The following is a 20,077-nucleotide window of genomic DNA, read 5'->3' on the forward strand; positions in this document are numbered from 1 at the left end:
AAAATACAAGGTTATATAAAGATTATCTTCTTCAATTTGAATAATATCGTGATTTCGCAGTTTGAATTATACATAGATATACTTATGCTAAGCAATACTGAAGAGATCAATGGCTTTAGCTTGTTCAAGTGACACTGTATGAATACTATGATGGGCTTCTGCCTTGTAACCTTACATTGTATGTACATGTACATTTAGGAATAAAAGTAGTGGTTAGAAGAATGCTGTAGCCAATGGAAAAAAAGTGTGGTATATGCCTTGCATTTCAGACCACAGGGTCGCTTCAAATCCTGGCCTCATCACCTGAGTGTTTTTCAACCTCAATTCAGATAGGATGTTCTGTGGTTGGTCACGTATATTTGAGGAGATATAAGTTAAAGAGCTCACTTTTGATAAAAGTATGAGTAGCGGTAACAGAATATTGTGTGACAAAAAGATTATGCACTACAATCTGAAGAATGCCCTCAGTTGCCATTGTACAGCGATTGTATGGCGAATGTGACTGCGCACTTCCTTACACAGCTCGCACTTACCACCTGTAAGTACAGAACTTGACATGAAGTATTTTATGATGTTTTTTGTGGTACAAATACAGGACTTTATTGAGATCTCACTGTAAGAGGTCCACATAAAACGATCAGATGAACGCCCAAGATCACGATGCACATTTCTTTATTCCAGTGCCGGTCACACGGGGCCACTTCTCTGAACGTCCAATGTGTCTCACACCAGCCCAGGGGCTATCTACCCCCCTAGGGTCTGAGCTCTACCATACCGAAAATAATTTCATAAGGTTGGTAGAACATAGGATATATGGAGTTTCTTTTAACACAACCAGGTAATCTCACCTGCTGACCTTTCGGTGTCTGTCAGACACCTTCTTCAGAGCTTCTGACTGGAGTACTGCTTCTCACCGCTATAAGGCGCGATCAGACGCATTCGTTGGATCAAGGAGGCAGTATGGATCAGGAAGTCATCACCCATGATGAACCAAGATGAGGGGCGATACAAGCTCAGCCACGTTTGGGATTACGTTCTCGCCGCAAAAGCGCTACCTACATCGGCTACTTATAGCGGCGAGAAGCAGTACTCCAGTCAGAAGCTCTGAAGAAGGTGTCTGACAGACACCGAAACGTCAGCAGGTGAGATTACCTGGTTGTGTTAAAAGAAACTCCATATATCCTCTACCATTCTTGTGTCAGGGGAGACACCTAACATAACACTCACCATGTACTGTGGAAGACTGGGCAGCATCCCCTGGTACAGGATCTCTCTGGGGGTCATCACGATCTCACCTTCACCCTGAGCAACAAGGTCGAACTTCAGACCCAGGGGACAGAAGCACACATGTCAGAAAAAAACGTAAAAGTCTACGGGGGAGACCGTCACCAACTCAAGCCAAAGGTATACGACGCAGATGCTGTGGAATATCATGACTAGACTGGTATCGACTCTAGACTAGCTCCAGTCCGCTCGCCTGATTGTTTTGTCGCAGAATAGTCTGGCACCCATCCCTGTTTTAAGTTTAACTCTTACATTTTTGCCATGCAACCGCAATGCAGTTGCTGGCCTAGTGGTCGATATCAAGTTGTCCGTCCTTTTTGTCCAAGCTGCAGACAGGCTACGCCTCGCTAGAGGGCGCTTCATGCAAGGCTAGACGATAGCATTTCGCCATTTGAATTGCTCATGGCAGGCTATAGTTGGTAAATGTGTATGCACAGACTGCTTATAATCCGATTCCTATTGGCAATCTAAACGGTATCCGAGAAGGTTTGATTTTTACTTCGACTGATGAAATACATAGGACAATAGTGCGGCCATTAGCTATTATGCAGCAAAGGATAGGGCGGCAAAAATTGTGACGGTTTTTATGCAAGACTCTACATATGTGACGATTGATGGGGAGGGCAGGGCGTAACGAAGTCAATACAAGTCATTACATATACAACCATAATTTCATCCTCACCATTATCTAATGGTTGTGTGGGCAGCTTTTTTTAAAACCATTTCTTGTTTAATTTGTTCGGGTGTTGAATATTTCTCAGAAGTAGTGTAGCAGGGATAAAAATAGCCTGTTTCATTTCCGTCTGTTTTCATGCCATTTCAGAGGAACATTCAACTTGGGGCTAATGTGAACTCTCGCTCATAATTCAGACCAATATTCAAATGTCAAACAATTGTCTTTTGCCCAGCGCCAGACTATTCTGCTGGGAAGCAATCAGAGAAGGAAACTTAATCCAGAGTAGGATGGATTCCAGGCTACAGCGAAACTTTTGCCTCTGTTTCATTGCTTGATTTTACAATTTTAAAGGCAACCAAAGCAATATTAGGGCCCAAAAAATTGAAAAATAAAAAAATGCTGAAATCTTTATGGTAGTGACATTTACTAACTCTGTTAAGCACATTTGCTTAATAACACTTTGAGCATTTTAAAACAGCGCAAAAATGAGCCGTACAATGATCCCCTTAGTTTTGAGAGCCTACAAAAACCCCGGCGACAATTTTCAGTGAGTTCTCACATCACACCGACGTCAAAATCTTGCATCATGGACGTCGCTATACATTGTGATAGTGTTGTTTGAACTAATCATGTATAGAAATGACTGAATAAATTGACTTTCAAAATCCAATTTTCGGGACCTAAAATTGCTTGGGTTTAAACATTGTTGCCCAAAATGATCATTATTTCGTTAGCTTCTTTCAAACTTGCCTCAAATGGATACATTTTTTATTTTTGTTTCTCCCAAATTTGTTGGCAATGATGTAACAATAGTGTCAAAAGAAAGCAAAGCACATCTTAAGGTACAGAGAAACCAGTCACCCTGTCTATAGTTAGTTGAACATTGGTTGCTCTTTTCAGTCTGGTGAACACAACATTATGCTCAATCAAGAAAGTTTTACAAACTACATGACAGACTCTATTAAAACAAGATAACTTTCTTTTAAAGAATAACCCTTGATGAAATATGATTATAAAAAGAATCTGTGTTGCAACTTTCAAATATCATGTTAAGAAAAGAAGAGGGTTTTACCTTCGTCATGGGGTTCTTAGCAATTTCTTCTTCTCTCCTGATTTGAACTTCAGCTAACGACACATATACATGCTGGAAATAACAACAAATTGTTGATAAATAACTTACAGATATACAACCTAATCCATCGGTTTAAGACAATCTATGAAGGCTCACTTTAATATAGATTAGAGCACATAATTTGGAAGCCTTTAGTATCAGTCTTCTGTACACTTAAAATGATAATCATATGAACATACCAGAGTTCTAAAAGACAAATCTGCATTACCTTTTTTAAAACTCTAACTCCTTCATGTATTGGTTGAGGAAGTCCTATTAACGTGTCTGGATCTCTGTGGACGATGAAAAAGAAATTTAAGCACTTACTGTAATTCACTTTATCTTCACGGTAGCAAAATTTCACGGTGGACATTTTCACTGAACTTTAACTTCACGGAACGGATGTGTGAAGGAATCATGAATAATTACAGCAGGTTTTTTCGCAGTGATGATAAAAGTTCATGGTACAGAGGTGACCGTGAAAACAGTTACAGTGAAAGAAACAAGAATTACAGTATTTTAAAAGGAGTTAATTAATAAACATCCATCTACATGTACTATCATTATATACATTATATACTGAAAATTTGCTTAATATCTTCAAATGGAATGACAAAGGAAAGTGTAGAGACAGAAAACAGTTAAAAGTTTGACTCATACTTACATTCCGACTGAAAATCCTACAAATTTGTTTCTAGTGTGGTCCAGGAAGCATTCCAAATCTTTTTGTCTGAAACAAGAGCAAAAAAACCCAGATATTTTCCAATTCATAAACAGTCATTGTCAGGAACACATTAATAGTTAGTACATGTATGTTTTAAGCAAAGGTAAGCTACTTTAATCTCATTGATATTGACAGAATCCGTAGATTAGTAAATGAGCAACTTGGGACCTTTATGAAGAAAACAAATGTATGCTAAATACTGCTAAGTCATATTTCTCTACATTAACATACCAAATTTGCACTTACCATACTAATCATGACATTTATGTCAATTAATTTTTTTGTTATAACGTAGACATGTTCATGATCCTATTAAGGGTGGGATGTCGTTGTGAAGCTTTTCATGTTAAATGCATTTCATTAATCTGTTTATGTACTATAATGTATCAGTGCATGGATTACTCTGTGTTCTTCTTGAGCATGTTTTTCACTTGTGTTGATTCAAAACTAATGTAGAATGGGCGATTATGCAGAAATTGTTTCCAAACTGTTGAAAAGCTAGCTAAAGTCATGTAAAAATGTGAACAAAATTTTTGTGTCATGCAGAAGATTTGGTATCTGCAGAGGATGTCAATAATAATATATTTGTGCGTCCTACCTCCAACCTTTGCAACATTCTTATATATCTCTTTCCTCCTTTATCCAACTCTCACACTCACTCTGACCTACTCATTCACGATCAGTCACAATGACACTCACTCACTCACACACTCACACTCACTCTCACTCTCACTCATGCTCGCTTGCTTACTCATATTCATTCTCTCTCACTAGCTCACTCACTCATTCACTCACCTCACTTTCAGACACACTGACTGACTGAGTCACACACACACACACACACTCACTCACTCACTCACTCTATCACTCACACTCACTCATTAACTCATACTCAGTCACACAGTCACTCACTCATTCACTCATATTCACTCACTCACATTCACTCACTCTATCACTATCACTATCACTCACTCACTCACTCACTCAATCACTCACTCACTCACTCACTCCAGACTGACCTGACTTTTGGTGTCCAGGGAAGTCCCTTTGGTACATGTACTAGTGGTGGCGGAGGGGTCGAAGGTCGCATGGCTCCCGGCATCCCCTCGTTGTAATCATCTAAATCTTCGTCCTCGCCATCCTTCCCATCATCATCCCCCTCCTGCCCCTGCATGGAATCTTCCATACTAGTTTGCCTCAGTATTAATTCCTGAAACGAAATTTAAAAAAAAAGAGAGAATAAGTAAGTCATCTGTCATCGACCTGCGTGCCGGGATGCCAGACCGTACTAACAAGGTATAGAGTGACAGGCGGGCGTCCAAAGAGTTTGCGCGGACAGATTCCTGTACAATTCTGGGAATTTTTGTAAAACGGGCATAAAATATTCTATTAAGCTCACTCCTGAAGCTTCGCTAAAAAGTCAAGGCAAATCCATACCAACAATCCCGCGGGGAAACATCGGCAATTAATCATACGATCAGCGTAAGACCTGCGTAATCCGAAGATAATGAAAATCCTGGTTCTGAAGTTGGGGGGGATCTGGGAAACACGACGAACGTACGGATGACAGAGCACATTCGTCATGTCACGGCGGGAAGTGCATTAAGACCTCTGATCTCTTTGTGCTCATTTGCATACAGAAAATTAAACATGGGGATTGCCTGATCAAAGAGTAATCCTATGTCGCAGCCTATGTAGATTATGCATTAGATTCTCTATCTGTGTAAAGTTACGATGGAAGAAAGTTTCTCTTCCATAATTTACCAGTTATGTATGTGTTGAGTCTTTTGTAGTTTTTTTTCTTGTCTATTAAATGTAGGCCACACCAATTTAATTTCTTGGTTAACGGAATTTAACAAAAAATGCTAGATTGGAAAATCAATATGAAAACAGAATCTCAGAGGAAAGTTTGTACTTTGGTGCACACAGTTTCAGGGATTAAACAGGGTCAGGTGCAAGTTTTCACCTAGCCTTCTGTTTTAATGATGTCCTCATGCTAAGCTTAAAAAAATCTGTTAACCAAGAAATTAAATTAATATTTAATTTATGGAACAACAATTGTACATTTTTCTAATATACAAAGCAACTTCTATTACTAAACAATTCAAGCGTAATACCGCTTCAAATCTTTGACACAGACATAGAAAACACATAGAAAACAGTACCAGGTATTTATCAATGAACCAGAAAAAGCGTTATGGTTTGGGCATTCCAGACCACATTAAAACACAAATCCACTGAAAAAAGAAAACAGGGAGGGGCAACTTTGAGCAATCATAAAATAATGTATCCACTATACTAATTGTATTTTTCTGAATCAATCCAAGTACATTAATTTTGTATCTTGATGTTGATAATAAGATAATGTACTGGCAGATCAAGTAATTAGTACACTACATTAAAATCAATCTAAAAAGTTTGGGTTTTGGATATTCCAATAGTTTTCAGAACAAAAACTGTATATTTTCTGCGAACATAATCTATACATTAAAGTTAACAGAGCTACGTTCTATTAATGGTTAATCTAAACTTTCATCTTTCCTCCAATTTGTGCTTTTCCTAAGATAGAAAAACGTTGCGATTGTACAAAAGTTCGCAGGGAAACTTTAGTCTGAGATTTCGCAAATCATCTTTCATTGCTGATATTTTACACAATGGTGCAAATGGTTCTTCTAGTAAGCTGCTGCGCTATGTTTCCTCTCCAAGCAGATGAGGGGTTCCGGCTGGTTTTTGACGTGTTTTTTTGCATTTTTGTCGGGCTTTCTACTTTGTCATGTCTCTGCAGGCACTGACCTCGGGGCCGGGCAAACCCATATTTTGTTTATAGACTCCAAGACAAAAAACATGACAAAGTAGAAAGCCTAACAAAAACACCTAAAAAAACGTCAAAAACCAGCCAGAACCACTCTTCTGCTTGGAGAGTACACTATGCTGTCAACCGGCAATCAAAGGAGGCGTAAGATTGCTAGAAAACTGTTAAGTCTTTGATAATTACCGCTAACGCGACCGAACGCCCTACCACCTGTCTGTACTCTTTAACTGGATTTGACGATCAAAAACGAGCAGATCTTGGCGACATCTATTCTTTTAATTAGGAAATTGTATTTCCGGTACGTTGAAAATAGCAAGCCTAACAATGCAAAGAAGCATAGAGCTAAAATTTTACGAGATAACGGGTCCAATTTTAAACTTACTGACAGATAGCAGGGCTAGAAAATTAATTCATTTTTGGGAATAGGTGCTCTAAGGTGCACCAAACCTACAAATTTAGGTGCACAGAAAAAAAAATTGGGCGCACAGCATCACATGAAGTAGAATCAGCATAAGCTTCAGAACTTAAATTCAAAATTCTATGGCTAACTCCAAAAACCCAAATACTAATAGACTAATATGTAATACAACAGAGGTTTCACTCTTTTTCTGACACTTACATGTATATGTCAAAAATGTGGTGTATATTAGTGTATAACAGTACCTTTTTGCATGTAACCCAACATACAATGTAAATACACTAGGTGTGTCAAAATTTGGTGCACAAAAGTGCTCATGCACCAGGACTGTCTCCGGCTTCAAAATTTTTTTCTGTCTCACTGTTTGGGAGCCAATGTTGTTAATGTTTGTCGTTTAATCTGTCATTTAACCATATTTCGTACATTTTCATCAATTTTATGTCACGACGTTCAAATTTTTGGGACATATGGAGTTGAATTTCTGTCTGTCCCAAAAAGCAAAAATTGTGTCCTAGGATAGAGGGACGGGTCCTGGAGACTGCCCAGTACTGTAAATGCAGAAATGTACGCGGCGGTTTTATGTTCACGGCTTTTACGGCGACTGTTTTACCCTGAACTTAAAGCCACCGCAAACATTTTTCTCCAATACTGTAGCTGCAGTAATGTGACTAAAGCACTGCAGCAAACTTAAAACCACCGCGAACATTCCATTTTCGCCTGAGCACGAAATAAAAACCATGCAAACTTAAATGCATTTACAGTATTCTAAGCACTGGATAGTGGAGCACTTCAGCCTACTAATGACCTCATTAACGTGATTGATAATCATTATAAAAATTCAATCTTGCCGAGAGGTAAACTTAACAATAGGAAGAACGAATTGTATTCAACGTAATATTACTATCAAATCTCCACTTCCCACTTGCCCAAATCGCAAGTGCAATTATAAATAATTGAATCCACTCTTCCAACGATGATAGGCTCTGTATCATTATATACTTGTCTTGACATTTCAGTAATTGAAATAACTGTCGTCTAAGTGGGTCTTAATGGGATCACAAGCGTTAACAAGCAGTACAACGAGCAAATTAACACAAATCCATACTCTATGTCTGTAACTTGCTTCAGATTGAGTAAAGAAATCAGCGACGAAATAAAAACCATTTGTGAATTCTGGAGCTGGAAGCAAAGATGCTTCCATATCAGATCTCGACGCTCGAGTGCAATCACATACATTTCGGAAGCCAATATCGGACTATCTTTCCTGTAAGTGGATCACATTGAGATAAACCCTTAATACCAGTTCTTAACAACCAAGTTCAAGGAAAAGAATTCATGCAAACCTCATATTTCTAGCTCTTACTTGCAAGATTAAATCAGAATACAGTAAATGCATTTAGGTTCGCGTGGTTTAATGATTTCCTGCTAAGGTGAAAATGGAGTGTTTGCAGTGGTTTTAAGTTCGCGGCAGCGCTATAGTCACATTACTGCTACAGTATTGGAGAAAAGTGCTTGCAGTGGTTTTAAGTTCACGGTGGAACGGTCGCTACGAAAACCGCGAACATAAAACCACCGCAAACATTTCTGCATTTATAGTAATAAGCAATGAAGTAAATTAAAGTTTCACACATCCCAGCACTTAATTCTATGATGCTACCACATCTGACATTAAGTTACTATATCTTAGTTAAGTAATCCCCAATCTACTAAACCATTAGGATCCTTTAATCCAGGGTAATCCTGTCAAGTCTTTATTGTTACATTTGTTATCATCTTCCATTCTTGCATGTATAATTGTGTGTAATACAGTATTAAGGAGATGGAGACTGATACGTGTAGAATACAACACAGTATATTCCGTATCACCCGAGGTACCAGCCCGACCTACATGTAGGGTAGGATCGCCCGACGGCCGTAGGCTGGGACCGAGGGTGATGCGGAATTCACCGTGTAGTATTTCATTTTATGCCATACCCACCCGAGAAAACACACATTTCAATGCGAAATGTGCCAGAAGTTGAGAAAAGTTGGTGTCCTCGAACAAAAAATTCTAACAGCCGCACACAAGGACCGACAAATTTTCGATAGCGGTGCACCCGAAATGCATTCTAAATGTTCTATGGAAGCCCATGTGATAACCCAAAGTTACCATCAGGTCCGGGACACCTGTATCGAACATTTTTGCGGCACCTTATTACATCAAAGACAGGGAGGCTCACAAAGGGAAAACAAAAGTAATATAGGTGAAAAAAAGCGTGATGACTGTGTTGGATAAAAGCTCAAAACTCTACAAGATACAAATACTTGACAATGTGTCAAACTTTCGTAACTAAAAACAACAACCTACCTTTCTCTGTGACATCCTGGGTCTCCTGGCCTGTTCCACGATCTCGGTGGCGGAGGTGGGCGGGGACGCGGCGCGCATGTTCTTGATGACGTTCAGACTGTCGTCCGGCACGTGAGGCAGTCCCGCCACCTCTCGCGCCTTGTTCTTCCAGTCCTGCAACTCGCGAAAACCTCCCAGAGAAGTCTGGGTGGAAGAAAATTTAAGAAATTTCAGGAAAGTACCATAGCACATCTAGAAGAGTACCACATGAAATCTAGAAAAGTAACGCAAAAAATCTAGAAAAGTACTACAGTCAATTAAGAAAATACCACATTATCTTTAGAAAAGTACCACAGACATTATATTTAGAAAAGTACTGCATTATATTCTAGAAAAGTACCACGGTGCCGTATATTTAGAAAAGTACTGCATTATATTTTAGAAAAGTACCGCAGTATATCTAGAAAAGTGGTGCATTATATTTTAGAAAAGTACCGTAGTATATCTAGAAAAGTAACATTATATTTTAGAAAAGTACCACAGAATATCTAGAAAAGTGGTGCATTATATTTTAGAAAAGTACCGTAGTATATCTAGAAAAGTAACATTATATTTTAGAAAAGTACCACAGAATATCTAGAAAAGTGGTGCATTATATTTTAGAAAAGTACCGCAGTATACCTAGAAAAGTGGTGCATTATATTTGAGAAAAGTACCATGTATATCTAGAAAAGTACTGCATTATATTTTAGAAAAGTACCGCAGTCATTATATTTAGAAAAGTACTGCATCATTTTAGAAAAGTACCACAGTATATCTAGAAAAGTACTGCATTACATTTCAGAAAAGTACCACAGTATATCTAGAAAAGCACTGCATTATATTAAAAAAAAGTACCACAGTTTATCTACTAGTAGAAAAGTACTGCATTACATTTTAGAATTAAGTACCGCTGTGACAGTATATCTAGAAAAGCAACACATGTTTACAAATTACCACAAGATATTCAGAATAGTATAACATTATGTCTAGATGAGTACCATATTACATGTATGTCAAGAAAAGTAAGTTCATTATATTTAGAAAAGTACCATTGATATCATATTCCAGAGAAGACCAACATCATAATATGCAAAAAAGTACATCATATCTAGAAAGGCGCATCACATCTAGAAAAGTACCACATTGTATCTGCAAAAGTACAGTATATACGTAATTCAACATTTTTCACTGCTATATGAAAGAGTTAAGCAATTCTGTTTGACAAGAAGTTCATTTTGTAAATCTGTCTTTTTCCTGGGATGCCAGAGTCTTAAAGTATTTTAGAATTTGTGCCGCTGAGAGAATTTCCTTGAAACCATCATAAGTGTCTTTTCTTCCCAAAAATAATGCTCAGAATGTGCATAACTGTCACTTTGAATTTGGAAAATCATGTTCCAAACTTTAAAAATGGCACCACGCAGTCTATTTCCAGGCATTAAGTTGGCATATCACAAGCCTTTTTCCAAGCAGAGGTGAAATGCTCAAATTTTGGTGCTTTTCTATAAAGCACTTTCGCAGGGGTTTCTACAAAGTTGGTTCAAAGTACCCCTAATAACTCCCTAGCTGTGCATAAAATACACAGTAAAATAGTTTTTTGGCTTGAAAAATACACATTTTAACATTTGCTTTCTGTTGTTAAAAATCTCTGCGAACCCAACGATTCAAAAGTGCAAATATCTAAATTTTACAGATGTACAATGTACACAACAGTCTCTAATTTTTGACATGTAAACTATATCAAAATTTCATCCAGCTGCTTGAGTAACTATTTTTGACGTATCTTATTACTGTAAAATGCAGAAATGTTCGCGGTGGTTTTATGTTCACGGTTTTCGCGGGGAACTCTTTCACATGAACTTAAAACCACCGCAAAAAGCCGTTCCATTGTGTGACTGTAGCGCCACTATTGTTTCCAACGCGAACTTAAAACCACCGCCAACACTCCATTTTCTCCCCACAGCGAAATTAAGTCCCTGCGAACATTTCTGCATTTACAGTACTTGGATGAATAAACTTCATCAACGTATAAACTATATCATCATATGTCAGAACATCTTTAGAGTTTCAGTAAGATTCTAAGACTTAGTTCTTTAAACGTCTCTCACCAAGACAACTTTCCAGAGTAGCAGCAACACTTTCTTCATGGGGAAATGGGGGGCGTTTCCGCTGCAGAACTTTGTCACCATCCCGAACAGTAGAACAGCCAGATTCTCTTTACCATAGATGGCTTGGCCTGTTAAAAAAACATAGAGAAAGAATTCAATTTTCTTTACCGTAGATGTCTTGTACAATTATCTCACTTAAAGTTAAAGGCGGAAGATAGAAAAAAGATCTAAGATTTTCTGTACCATAGATGGCTAAAGATGTCTATTATCCAAGGGCCAAAGTTAGAGAGAGATTTTGATTTTCTTTACCATAGATATCTACTTGTACAATTATCTCACTTAAAATCAAAGGCGGAAGATGGCTATAGATGTCTATTATCCTAGGGCAAAAGTCAGGGAGAGATTTTTATTTTCTTTCCCGTAGATGTCTTGTACAATTATCTCACTTAAAGTTAAAGGCGGAAGATTATAAGAAAAAGATCTTGATTTTCTTTACCATAGATGGCTATTATCCAAGGGCAAAAGTTAAGAGAAAAATTGTGATTTTCTTCTCAATATGAGTGTGTATGTATATGGACAAGAAAGTGTAAGCTTTAATTTTCTTTTCCATAGATGTATTGGCCTATTAAATACATTGGCCTGTTATTTAAGGCAAAACATAGAGAAAAACAGTGATTCTCTTCTCAAAATGAGCAACACTACACAATGGTACATGTAGGGACAAGATAAAGTAACATTTTCGGACAAGATAAAGAACTTCTGAAAATAATTTCATCAGGTTGGTAGAAGATATGATATTGGAGATTTCTTTTTACACAACCAGTAAAGTCAGCAGGTTAAGACCTTGCTGGATGTGTAAAAAGAAAACTCCAATATCCTAGGATAAAGAACTATTTATGTCTTCTTCACAATAACTGAACTGGCCTATAGGAAAAATGAAGGTACACAAAGTCATGTAGAAGAACATATCAGTTTTCTTAAACCATAGATTACACTAACAATATAACATCTAATTTTCTTCATAATATTATGAGCTGCAACACAACAAAAAGGTAGAACAACATTTCAACCATCTTTGCCATAGATGGGTTGGCATATAAGAACAAGACACAGACACAGCAAAATTGGTACCACTTTCTATCATAGTATAGTGCTTCTGTTATAGTGTAATAGAAACTGGTAATCTAAAAAAAATTAAACCTCAGTCAAAGGTGTTGAAGGGTGATTAAAATTTGTACATACTGCAATTTCAACTTGTATTAAAACTGGATGCATACTTAGAGCCAGGGTTATCCATTGTAAGAGCACCAAGACTCATGTTTGTCTCTCAAAACATGATTCTGGATGTTGTTTACTTTTATCCGGTAGTAGACATTACTTCATCTACAGATATATGTTTCTTTATGCACAGTCGAATCTTTCCCCCTTTATAACACTTGATATATTAAGATACATATGCGATATTTGACTTTAAGAGGTTGTCAGAAAATCCCCAATTGCTGACTTCTTTGTATCTTCAAAGTGAGCGGTGGGTGTCTTTTATTCCTCCTTTATACCTCGTTTGGTTTCAGCTGGGGTCGGTGCCCCTGGCTCCAGGAATGGGGCTAATCTTAGCCGTTCAATCGGCCCCCTATAGTTTTTAATTTTCCGTGTGTGCCTGCTGCAGAGTTGTGGAGTACCGGGAGCAATTATCGCCACTAGGTTCAAAGGTGCCATTCGGGATGACGGCAAATGAGTCCGTAGGAGTGACCCCTCACCCTTTCGCTGGCCGTTATTGCGCCTTCCCTCGCGTCTATCGGTTTGTTACAATTTGATTGATGACCTTGAAGTTCAGAGATCAATGTAAGGTCTTTGCTTATAATGGGCAATTGGTCAGTGGTGTTGAGTGTTGTATTTAATATTATCAAATAGATTCAAGAAATAAAACACGTTATATGATGTATTTGCTTCCTGTTCCGGTCTACTGTGAATGTTACAACGTTCCTTATATTTTGCTATCTACTGGTATTTCATTTCATAATGTTACATGTGTTGCTCTTCGTTCCATTTCGCACTTTCTGGGGACCCTTCCCTCAGGACCCCACCCCCGCGACCTCGCCTTGTTTGTTTACTATTCTACCTGTATAAAGGTGAGGTTGTTTGCGCAGGTGTGGGGGGAGGCCTGACGTCACTCCATCCAACCAGATGTTGCCGCAAAAGTCCAAAAGAATGTGGACGCCATACAAGTATGCGAAATTGCCCCGCCATCTTCCTGGCGGAGAGCGCAAAGCTACATATAACGATAGTAAAACGTGCGCGCAGGGGAGAAACGACGTAGTCATAGACGGTTTCCATTGCCTGTCGTGAAATTGATGGATGGGGTATTGGTCAATTGATCCCCCATCTATGCAGCTGGGTTATTGGATTCTGCTGCCTTACGTAGACGACACCACCTTACACGTTTTAACAAAGGATTTGCATACCTACCCCTGTATGGATAGTAATCCTTGACAAGTTGATCACTACTCTAACCAACAATCTGCACGCGATGAGCAAGACCGATTGGTCCCTACATAATTACATTACCTCGGCTGCTACGGTAAACAAATTACTGCATTCCCTGGTCCAGTGGGTCTCTGTGGTGTGTTTTCTCTAATCCTAACCTTGAGCGAAGAGGTGTCATTTATTACGTGCCCCCCACCCCCCACCGAGGGGCCGCCATGTGCTACATGTGGACATGGCACAACAGGTTGCCCACCTGACCACAGTAAATTTCATCCACTGATGCGCATTTATTACCACAATGTGACACAGCCACAAGGCTTGGCTACAACCTGACAAAGGCCCATCTTTTGAAAAGAGTGAAGTTTTCAAACAAGTGAAAAAGACGCATTTTGTAGCTACTGCTTAGTGTAAACTTTAAAATGAACATAGTTGGAAAAGTTTTCCAACAAGTGAAAAAGCCACATTTTGCCGCTACTTTTTAGTGCTAAACTTAAAAAAGAGTGTATTTGATAGACTTTTGAACAAGTAAAAGGACACATTTCGTACCTACTTCTAGTGTTAAACTTTAAGAGTAAAGTTGACAGAGTTTCTACACAAGTGAAAAAGTCACTTTTTTACCTACATTTTAGTGTCAAACTTTAAAAAGAGTGTAGTTTTCCAACAAATCAAAAATACACATTTTGTCCCTCCTTTTTTTTAATGTTCTGAACAGAAAGTTCAAATTTTGGTGTAATATGCACGTCTTGAGTTTTATCATCCAAATATTGTAAGGTTGTAAAAATAAGCACTGGGATTTAATATTTGATAATATAGTTCGTCCTATCATCTGAAAACAAAATCACGGTGGAAAAGAACTCCCCCCCTCCAATGTATAGACAAAACACAAGACCATCATTCGTATGTTTTCACATTCTTCCCATAGTTTCAACAGACTGTCACCATCACTTGATGGTCTACTGCTGTCCTTGCCAACTTACAACATTTTGTAGCCTCTAGATACATTCAAAATAAGGTAGTCAGGCCACACCAATTTATTCTCTTGGTTAACGGAATAAAAAAATGCTAGATTGGAAAAACAACATGAAAACAGAATCTCAGAGGAATGTTTTTACTTTGGTGCAAACAGTATCAGGGAGTGAACAGGGTCGGGTGCAAGTTTTCACCCCAGCCTCGTTTTCATGATTTTTTGTGTGCTAAAATTGAAAATAAAAATTGGTTAACCAAGATATTGAATTGGTGTGGCCTTAGATAGGAATTATTGATCTTGTTCTATGAAGATGCTACCGGAAACTTTAATTCTCTTTTCAACCCGCAAATGTGGTTTGGAACAAAATTTTCAAGGATGATTTGTCCTCTTATTTTACTATGTGTTTACATCCCTGGTTTGAAAAGGGGAAAATTTTCACCCAAGGGCAAAACATTTAGTGATAACTTGTATGTACCGGATAATGTGACCAAATATACTACCTGTTCAAGTATTTGGGCTATACATGTATTGCTGATATAGTTAACCTCCCTGTCACATAGTGCTTATTATGTTACAATGGCATACTGCTCATAATCTTTATCATTTACAACTGTTGCATAGTTTTAGTCCAAACTGATCACTCAATTAAGGGGAAAAGTTATTAAAAAAACATAATATGACATCTGTAGCATGTTCCATATTAAAGGGAAATATAACTTTCTGCAATACCGGTATTACAGTTACCACCCTACATCTACTTCATTTTTGGCAGAAGAAAAATAAAGAAGAAGAAGATGAAGAACACACCAGCAAAAACAATATATTCCCTCCCTGTATAGGGAGGGGAATATTAATATGGTACAAAGTGGTCTTGATGTGTTGATCCTACATGTATGACAAGACAAGAGTATCAAATGACATCTCCAATTTGAAAGTACATGACATGTACATTATGTCTTATTTAATTTTAATGCTGACACTTACAAGTGAAGTTTAATCGATAAAGCTGCAACTTGAGACGGGCAGGCAAAGACAGTACATGTAGCACTGAGGACAATCACATATACAAAAATTAATGTACATGTAGCAATGCTGGAATTCTTTATATTGGGAATAGCAGAAACACACACACACTCACACACACATATACATACATACATACATACACGCACACACACACACACATACACACAAGGAGAGAGAGAGAGAAACAGAGAGAGACAGAGAGAGAGAGAAGCCAAAAACAATACAACACTCTCCTTGGTACCAAAATCAAAGGAGAGAGACACAGAGAGAGACAGAGAGAGAGAGAGAGAGACAAAGAGAGAGAGAGAGAGAAAGAGAGAGAAAGAAAGAGAGAGAAGCCAAAAACAACACTACACTCTCCTTGGTACCAAAACCAAAGGTTCTGCTGAAGTAAAAATGCTAGGGGCCTATAATTGAACTTATCCTTATAATACTCAAATACGTGTAATATCATAAGTATCCATGAACAGCTTATTGATTTATGCTGTTTACAAACAAACAGACAAACAAACAAACAAACACATAGAATGAAAACACTCCTTCTTGGTGAAGGTAATGGCAACAGCAACAAGGCAGAGAGGTCATGACTAACCGAGTTCTCGCTGGAACATGTCCCTGAGATGTTGCTGTTCGTGAGTGTCTGCATCACATCCTACCCTCATGGTCTCCACCATAGTGTACAGGATGCTCAGGACAACTCTGATGAAAACACAACACATTGCATAAACTGAAGTTACAGAATTTGGCGACAGGCATTATAAACCACCTTGCACAACGTACAAGAACAGTGACAGGAGATATCTGACTAGATTTGTCGGAGGGCCTAGGTAGCTGGATTCACCAGTTAACGGGTCATTCCCTGAACTGAATTGTTATGTTCTCGGCTGCTTTTTAAATTTTGCATGTCTCCTCAGAAGTTTATTCTATGATAGCTTTTTAGGGCACCCATTGCTATAACTTCTTCTAAGTCAAAGCAAAGTAATGTTGTGGTGCATTTTTTGTGAATCATCATTCAATCAGGTGTTGTGGGAAAATGAAGAAAGCATCGATGGTGCCCGTAGTTTGGCTCATATCATATCTTAAAGGCTGGCCACAGCAATTTGTACATTTGAATGAGAACGAGCGGTCAATGACAATAACCAATTCAGCAACTATATAGACATTTCCAATAATCACCGATAACATATTTGTAGAGATTACAAATCATAACAAAAGACACATTTTCATTTGAATGTATGAAACTTCTTTTCAAACAAACAAGAAATAATAGTAACAAAATAAAGTAGACAAAAAGATATTTTGAAAGTTCTAATATTACTTTAATTTACAAAACTGGCTTTAACAGAATTTTTCATGTCATTTTGTTTTGAACAAAGTCTTCGGGTTGTTAAAGATAATATGTTTTCAAAATCCAAGCTAAACCTCCATCCATTCAGCAAAGAAATTAAGTTGCAAAAAGTGAATAACACCAGGTGACCTCACCTTCAAAACAATCCTTGCGGTATCAATTACATGTCAAACTACACCCCCCCCACCTTACAAGTACGAAAAAACAAAGGAATTTCACAAGAATGCAGACCCGATAGGTGTTCTGGCCTGCCATTGTTGATGGCCAAACAAAGGAAAACAATACAGGAGTTGTAGTGCTCAAGGTAAGGCTTCACCCTTTGTAATTAGTAACTAGATATATTGTTACATGTGTGCAATACCTACAAGGCCGCATGGATTAACACAGGCGGGCATTGTTACGCGCGTAACAAAGGAGGTGGCGGGAAAAACGATACCTGAGGTCTGTGCTGTCAGCCAACGAGACCGCGGGCTTCCTTAGTGCGCTGGCTTGCGCGTTGCCGTTCCTAGAACAAAGGGAAGTTGAAGTTTAGAAAAGTACTCTGCCGGCGGTGTGTTTGCGGTTGCACATATGGTCGCAAGCCTCCTCTAAGCCCTCTAGTCTTTTCTTAAAGCTATCACCTCGAGAGGCACAAGACAGATCATTGCCAAGGGCAACAAAGCCCCGAGGTTTTGATCGCGCCCGAACTAATTGGAAATCTGACACCTCGGAAAGGTCGCTGGAATTCTTTTACATAGACGTGAGACACCACCTTTAGAAACCGAAGGTGGTGTCTGTAGTATGTTCATTCCCAACTCAAAAAGAACTCGTAACCTAAAACAAGGGATCAGGTTTCGAGTGTTATTATGAACTAAAGCCAATGACGTAATGTATATAAATCTAATGCTAGAAGTACATGTAATAAGGCTTTCTGTTCATAACAAAGGCAAACCAAGATCCAAAACATCTCACAGATCCATTTCTCAATCCATTGTGATACGCTGATATAAAATACATCAAAATCCTTGAAACCTTTTAAATACTTGTCTTTCATTTAGGATCAAGGATTATAGAAGACCACAAACAAAATTTTGATTCAGAAAAAAAATGAAATCACAAAAATGGCCTCAGCAAAGATTTGTGTTTTGCAGTGCTTTCTGTATTACGCAACAAACCATCCATATGCTTCTTTTCAAACTGCTACTGGGGCTTTGTGACATTTGAAAATAAATCTACATATAATCACTTCCACTTTCCTACAGCTCTGCTTGGCTGTAACAGTCTTGTAGGGTTTTTCAAAAACATCCTAAAAGAGATGCATAACGCTTCCTACGTGGGAAATCATGGCACGTTCTAGACTTGCCACACGACGTGTTTATAATGACCGTCAAAACGTTGGGGCGCATTAAGAGAGCGCGGCGTCGGCGACAATTAGAGGACTTCAAAACTGGACTGACTCTATCTCCATATTGAGTAGTTTCACACAGGCGGAGAAGACGCGATCTAGTCTTGTCTTGTCTTGTCTTGTCTTGTCTTGTCTTGTCAACAACATACAGTTAAAGGACACCCAAGCAATATCAGGGCCCGAAAACTGGATTTTGAAAGTCAGTTTATCTTGTCATTTCTATACATGATTAGTTCAAACAACACTATCACAATGTATAGCAACGTCCATGATGCAGAAATACGATCATGTTGTTGTGAGCTGAGAACTCACAGAAAAACGTGGTCAGAGTTTTTGTAGGCTCGCGAAACTAAGTAAGTTATTACGGAAATGTGCTAAACAATGTTAGTAAATGTCACTACCAATAGTACCATAACGTTAAAGATTTCAGCATTTTTTCTATTTCCATTTTTTGAGCCCTAATATTGATTAGGTTGCCTTTAAGAGTGGACCAAACAATTGGCTTTTGTAAAATTGGAAATTCCTACTCATGTCTACCTTTGTCTAACAATTTCGACTTTCACATTTATCTATTTATTTATTGAGGAGTTCAAAAAGTGGACTGACTCGATCTCCATACTGAGCAGTTCCACGCAGGCGGAGAAGACGCCACAGTCGTACAGCAGGAAGACGTTGTGACGCGCCCACTTCAACTGGTCGGCCTCCGTCTCGCACTCTCCGAACACACCTGGAACGACACGTGACCAAATAACGCCATTTATCGATTTATTTATAAATCTTAAGGGTTGTCCCTTCAGTTATGCAGGGCTCGAAATTCATTTTTGGAAATAAGTGCACTGGTGCACCCAACCCAAAAAATTAGGTGCACAGAAAAAATATTGGGTGCACCACATAGAAGAAAGTTGAAAACTTCAATCTGTAATTCTATAGCTAACCTTAAAATTTCAAACAAGTGATACATCAAATAAAGTACAACAAAAGGGTATTTCTATTTCTGATACTTACATTTCAAGAATATTCTGTATGCTTAGTGTACAATAGTGCCTTTACCCTGTAGCCTACAAAAATATCTAGGTGCACTGGTGCACCCACAATCAAAAATTAGGTGCACAGCTCCAATTTTGGATGCACATGCATCCAGTATTTTGAGCCCTGGTTAGGCCATGTTGATTTGATTAAATGGATGACATCCTCTGGGAACCCCAAAACTGATGCGAGCGTGCCACAAAAAAGTTTTTTTATTATGAAATCTACATGGTCAGGAAGGTTGAACAAATGACTAACCAATAGGGTATAGTATAGTGAATACTAGATTATTCATTTTCATTTCTTCACATCTTCTTCTTTGACTTTGGAATTGATTTTGGCAT

The 20,077-nt window shown here is 38.3% G+C and overlaps 1 protein-coding gene across 2 annotated transcripts in view; it reads right to left on the reverse strand.

The window, feature by feature from the left end:
• Positions 1–20,077, reverse strand: part of LOC136435555 (striatin-interacting protein 1-like) — a 42,588-nt gene that overhangs the window by 5,821 nt on the left and 16,690 nt on the right. Inside the window, exons 5-14 of one of the 2 annotated variants that reach the window (XM_066429165.1) lie at positions 19,314–19,434; positions 17,760–17,828; positions 16,568–16,674; positions 11,499–11,626; positions 9,373–9,555; positions 4,815–5,005; positions 3,736–3,801; positions 3,301–3,364; positions 3,033–3,104; positions 1,228–1,302 (exon numbers count right to left, since the gene is read on the reverse strand). In XM_066429165.1, coding sequence (XP_066285262.1) covers positions 1,228–1,302; positions 3,033–3,104; positions 3,301–3,364; positions 3,736–3,801; positions 4,815–5,005; positions 9,373–9,555; positions 11,499–11,626; positions 16,568–16,674; positions 17,760–17,828; positions 19,314–19,434 — 1,076 coding nt within the window. Of the gene's footprint in view, positions 1–1,227; positions 1,321–3,032; positions 3,105–3,300; positions 3,365–3,735; positions 3,802–4,814; positions 5,006–9,372; positions 9,556–11,498; positions 11,627–16,567; positions 16,675–17,759; positions 17,829–19,313; positions 19,435–20,077 lie in introns of both variants that reach the window. The other variant, XM_066429163.1, reaches the window with a different exon arrangement.

The sequence above is a fragment of the Branchiostoma lanceolatum genome, chromosome 5, assembly GCF_035083965.1.
Source record: "Branchiostoma lanceolatum isolate klBraLanc5 chromosome 5, klBraLanc5.hap2, whole genome shotgun sequence".
NCBI classification, from domain to species: Eukaryota; Metazoa; Chordata; class Leptocardii; order Amphioxiformes; family Branchiostomatidae; genus Branchiostoma; species Branchiostoma lanceolatum.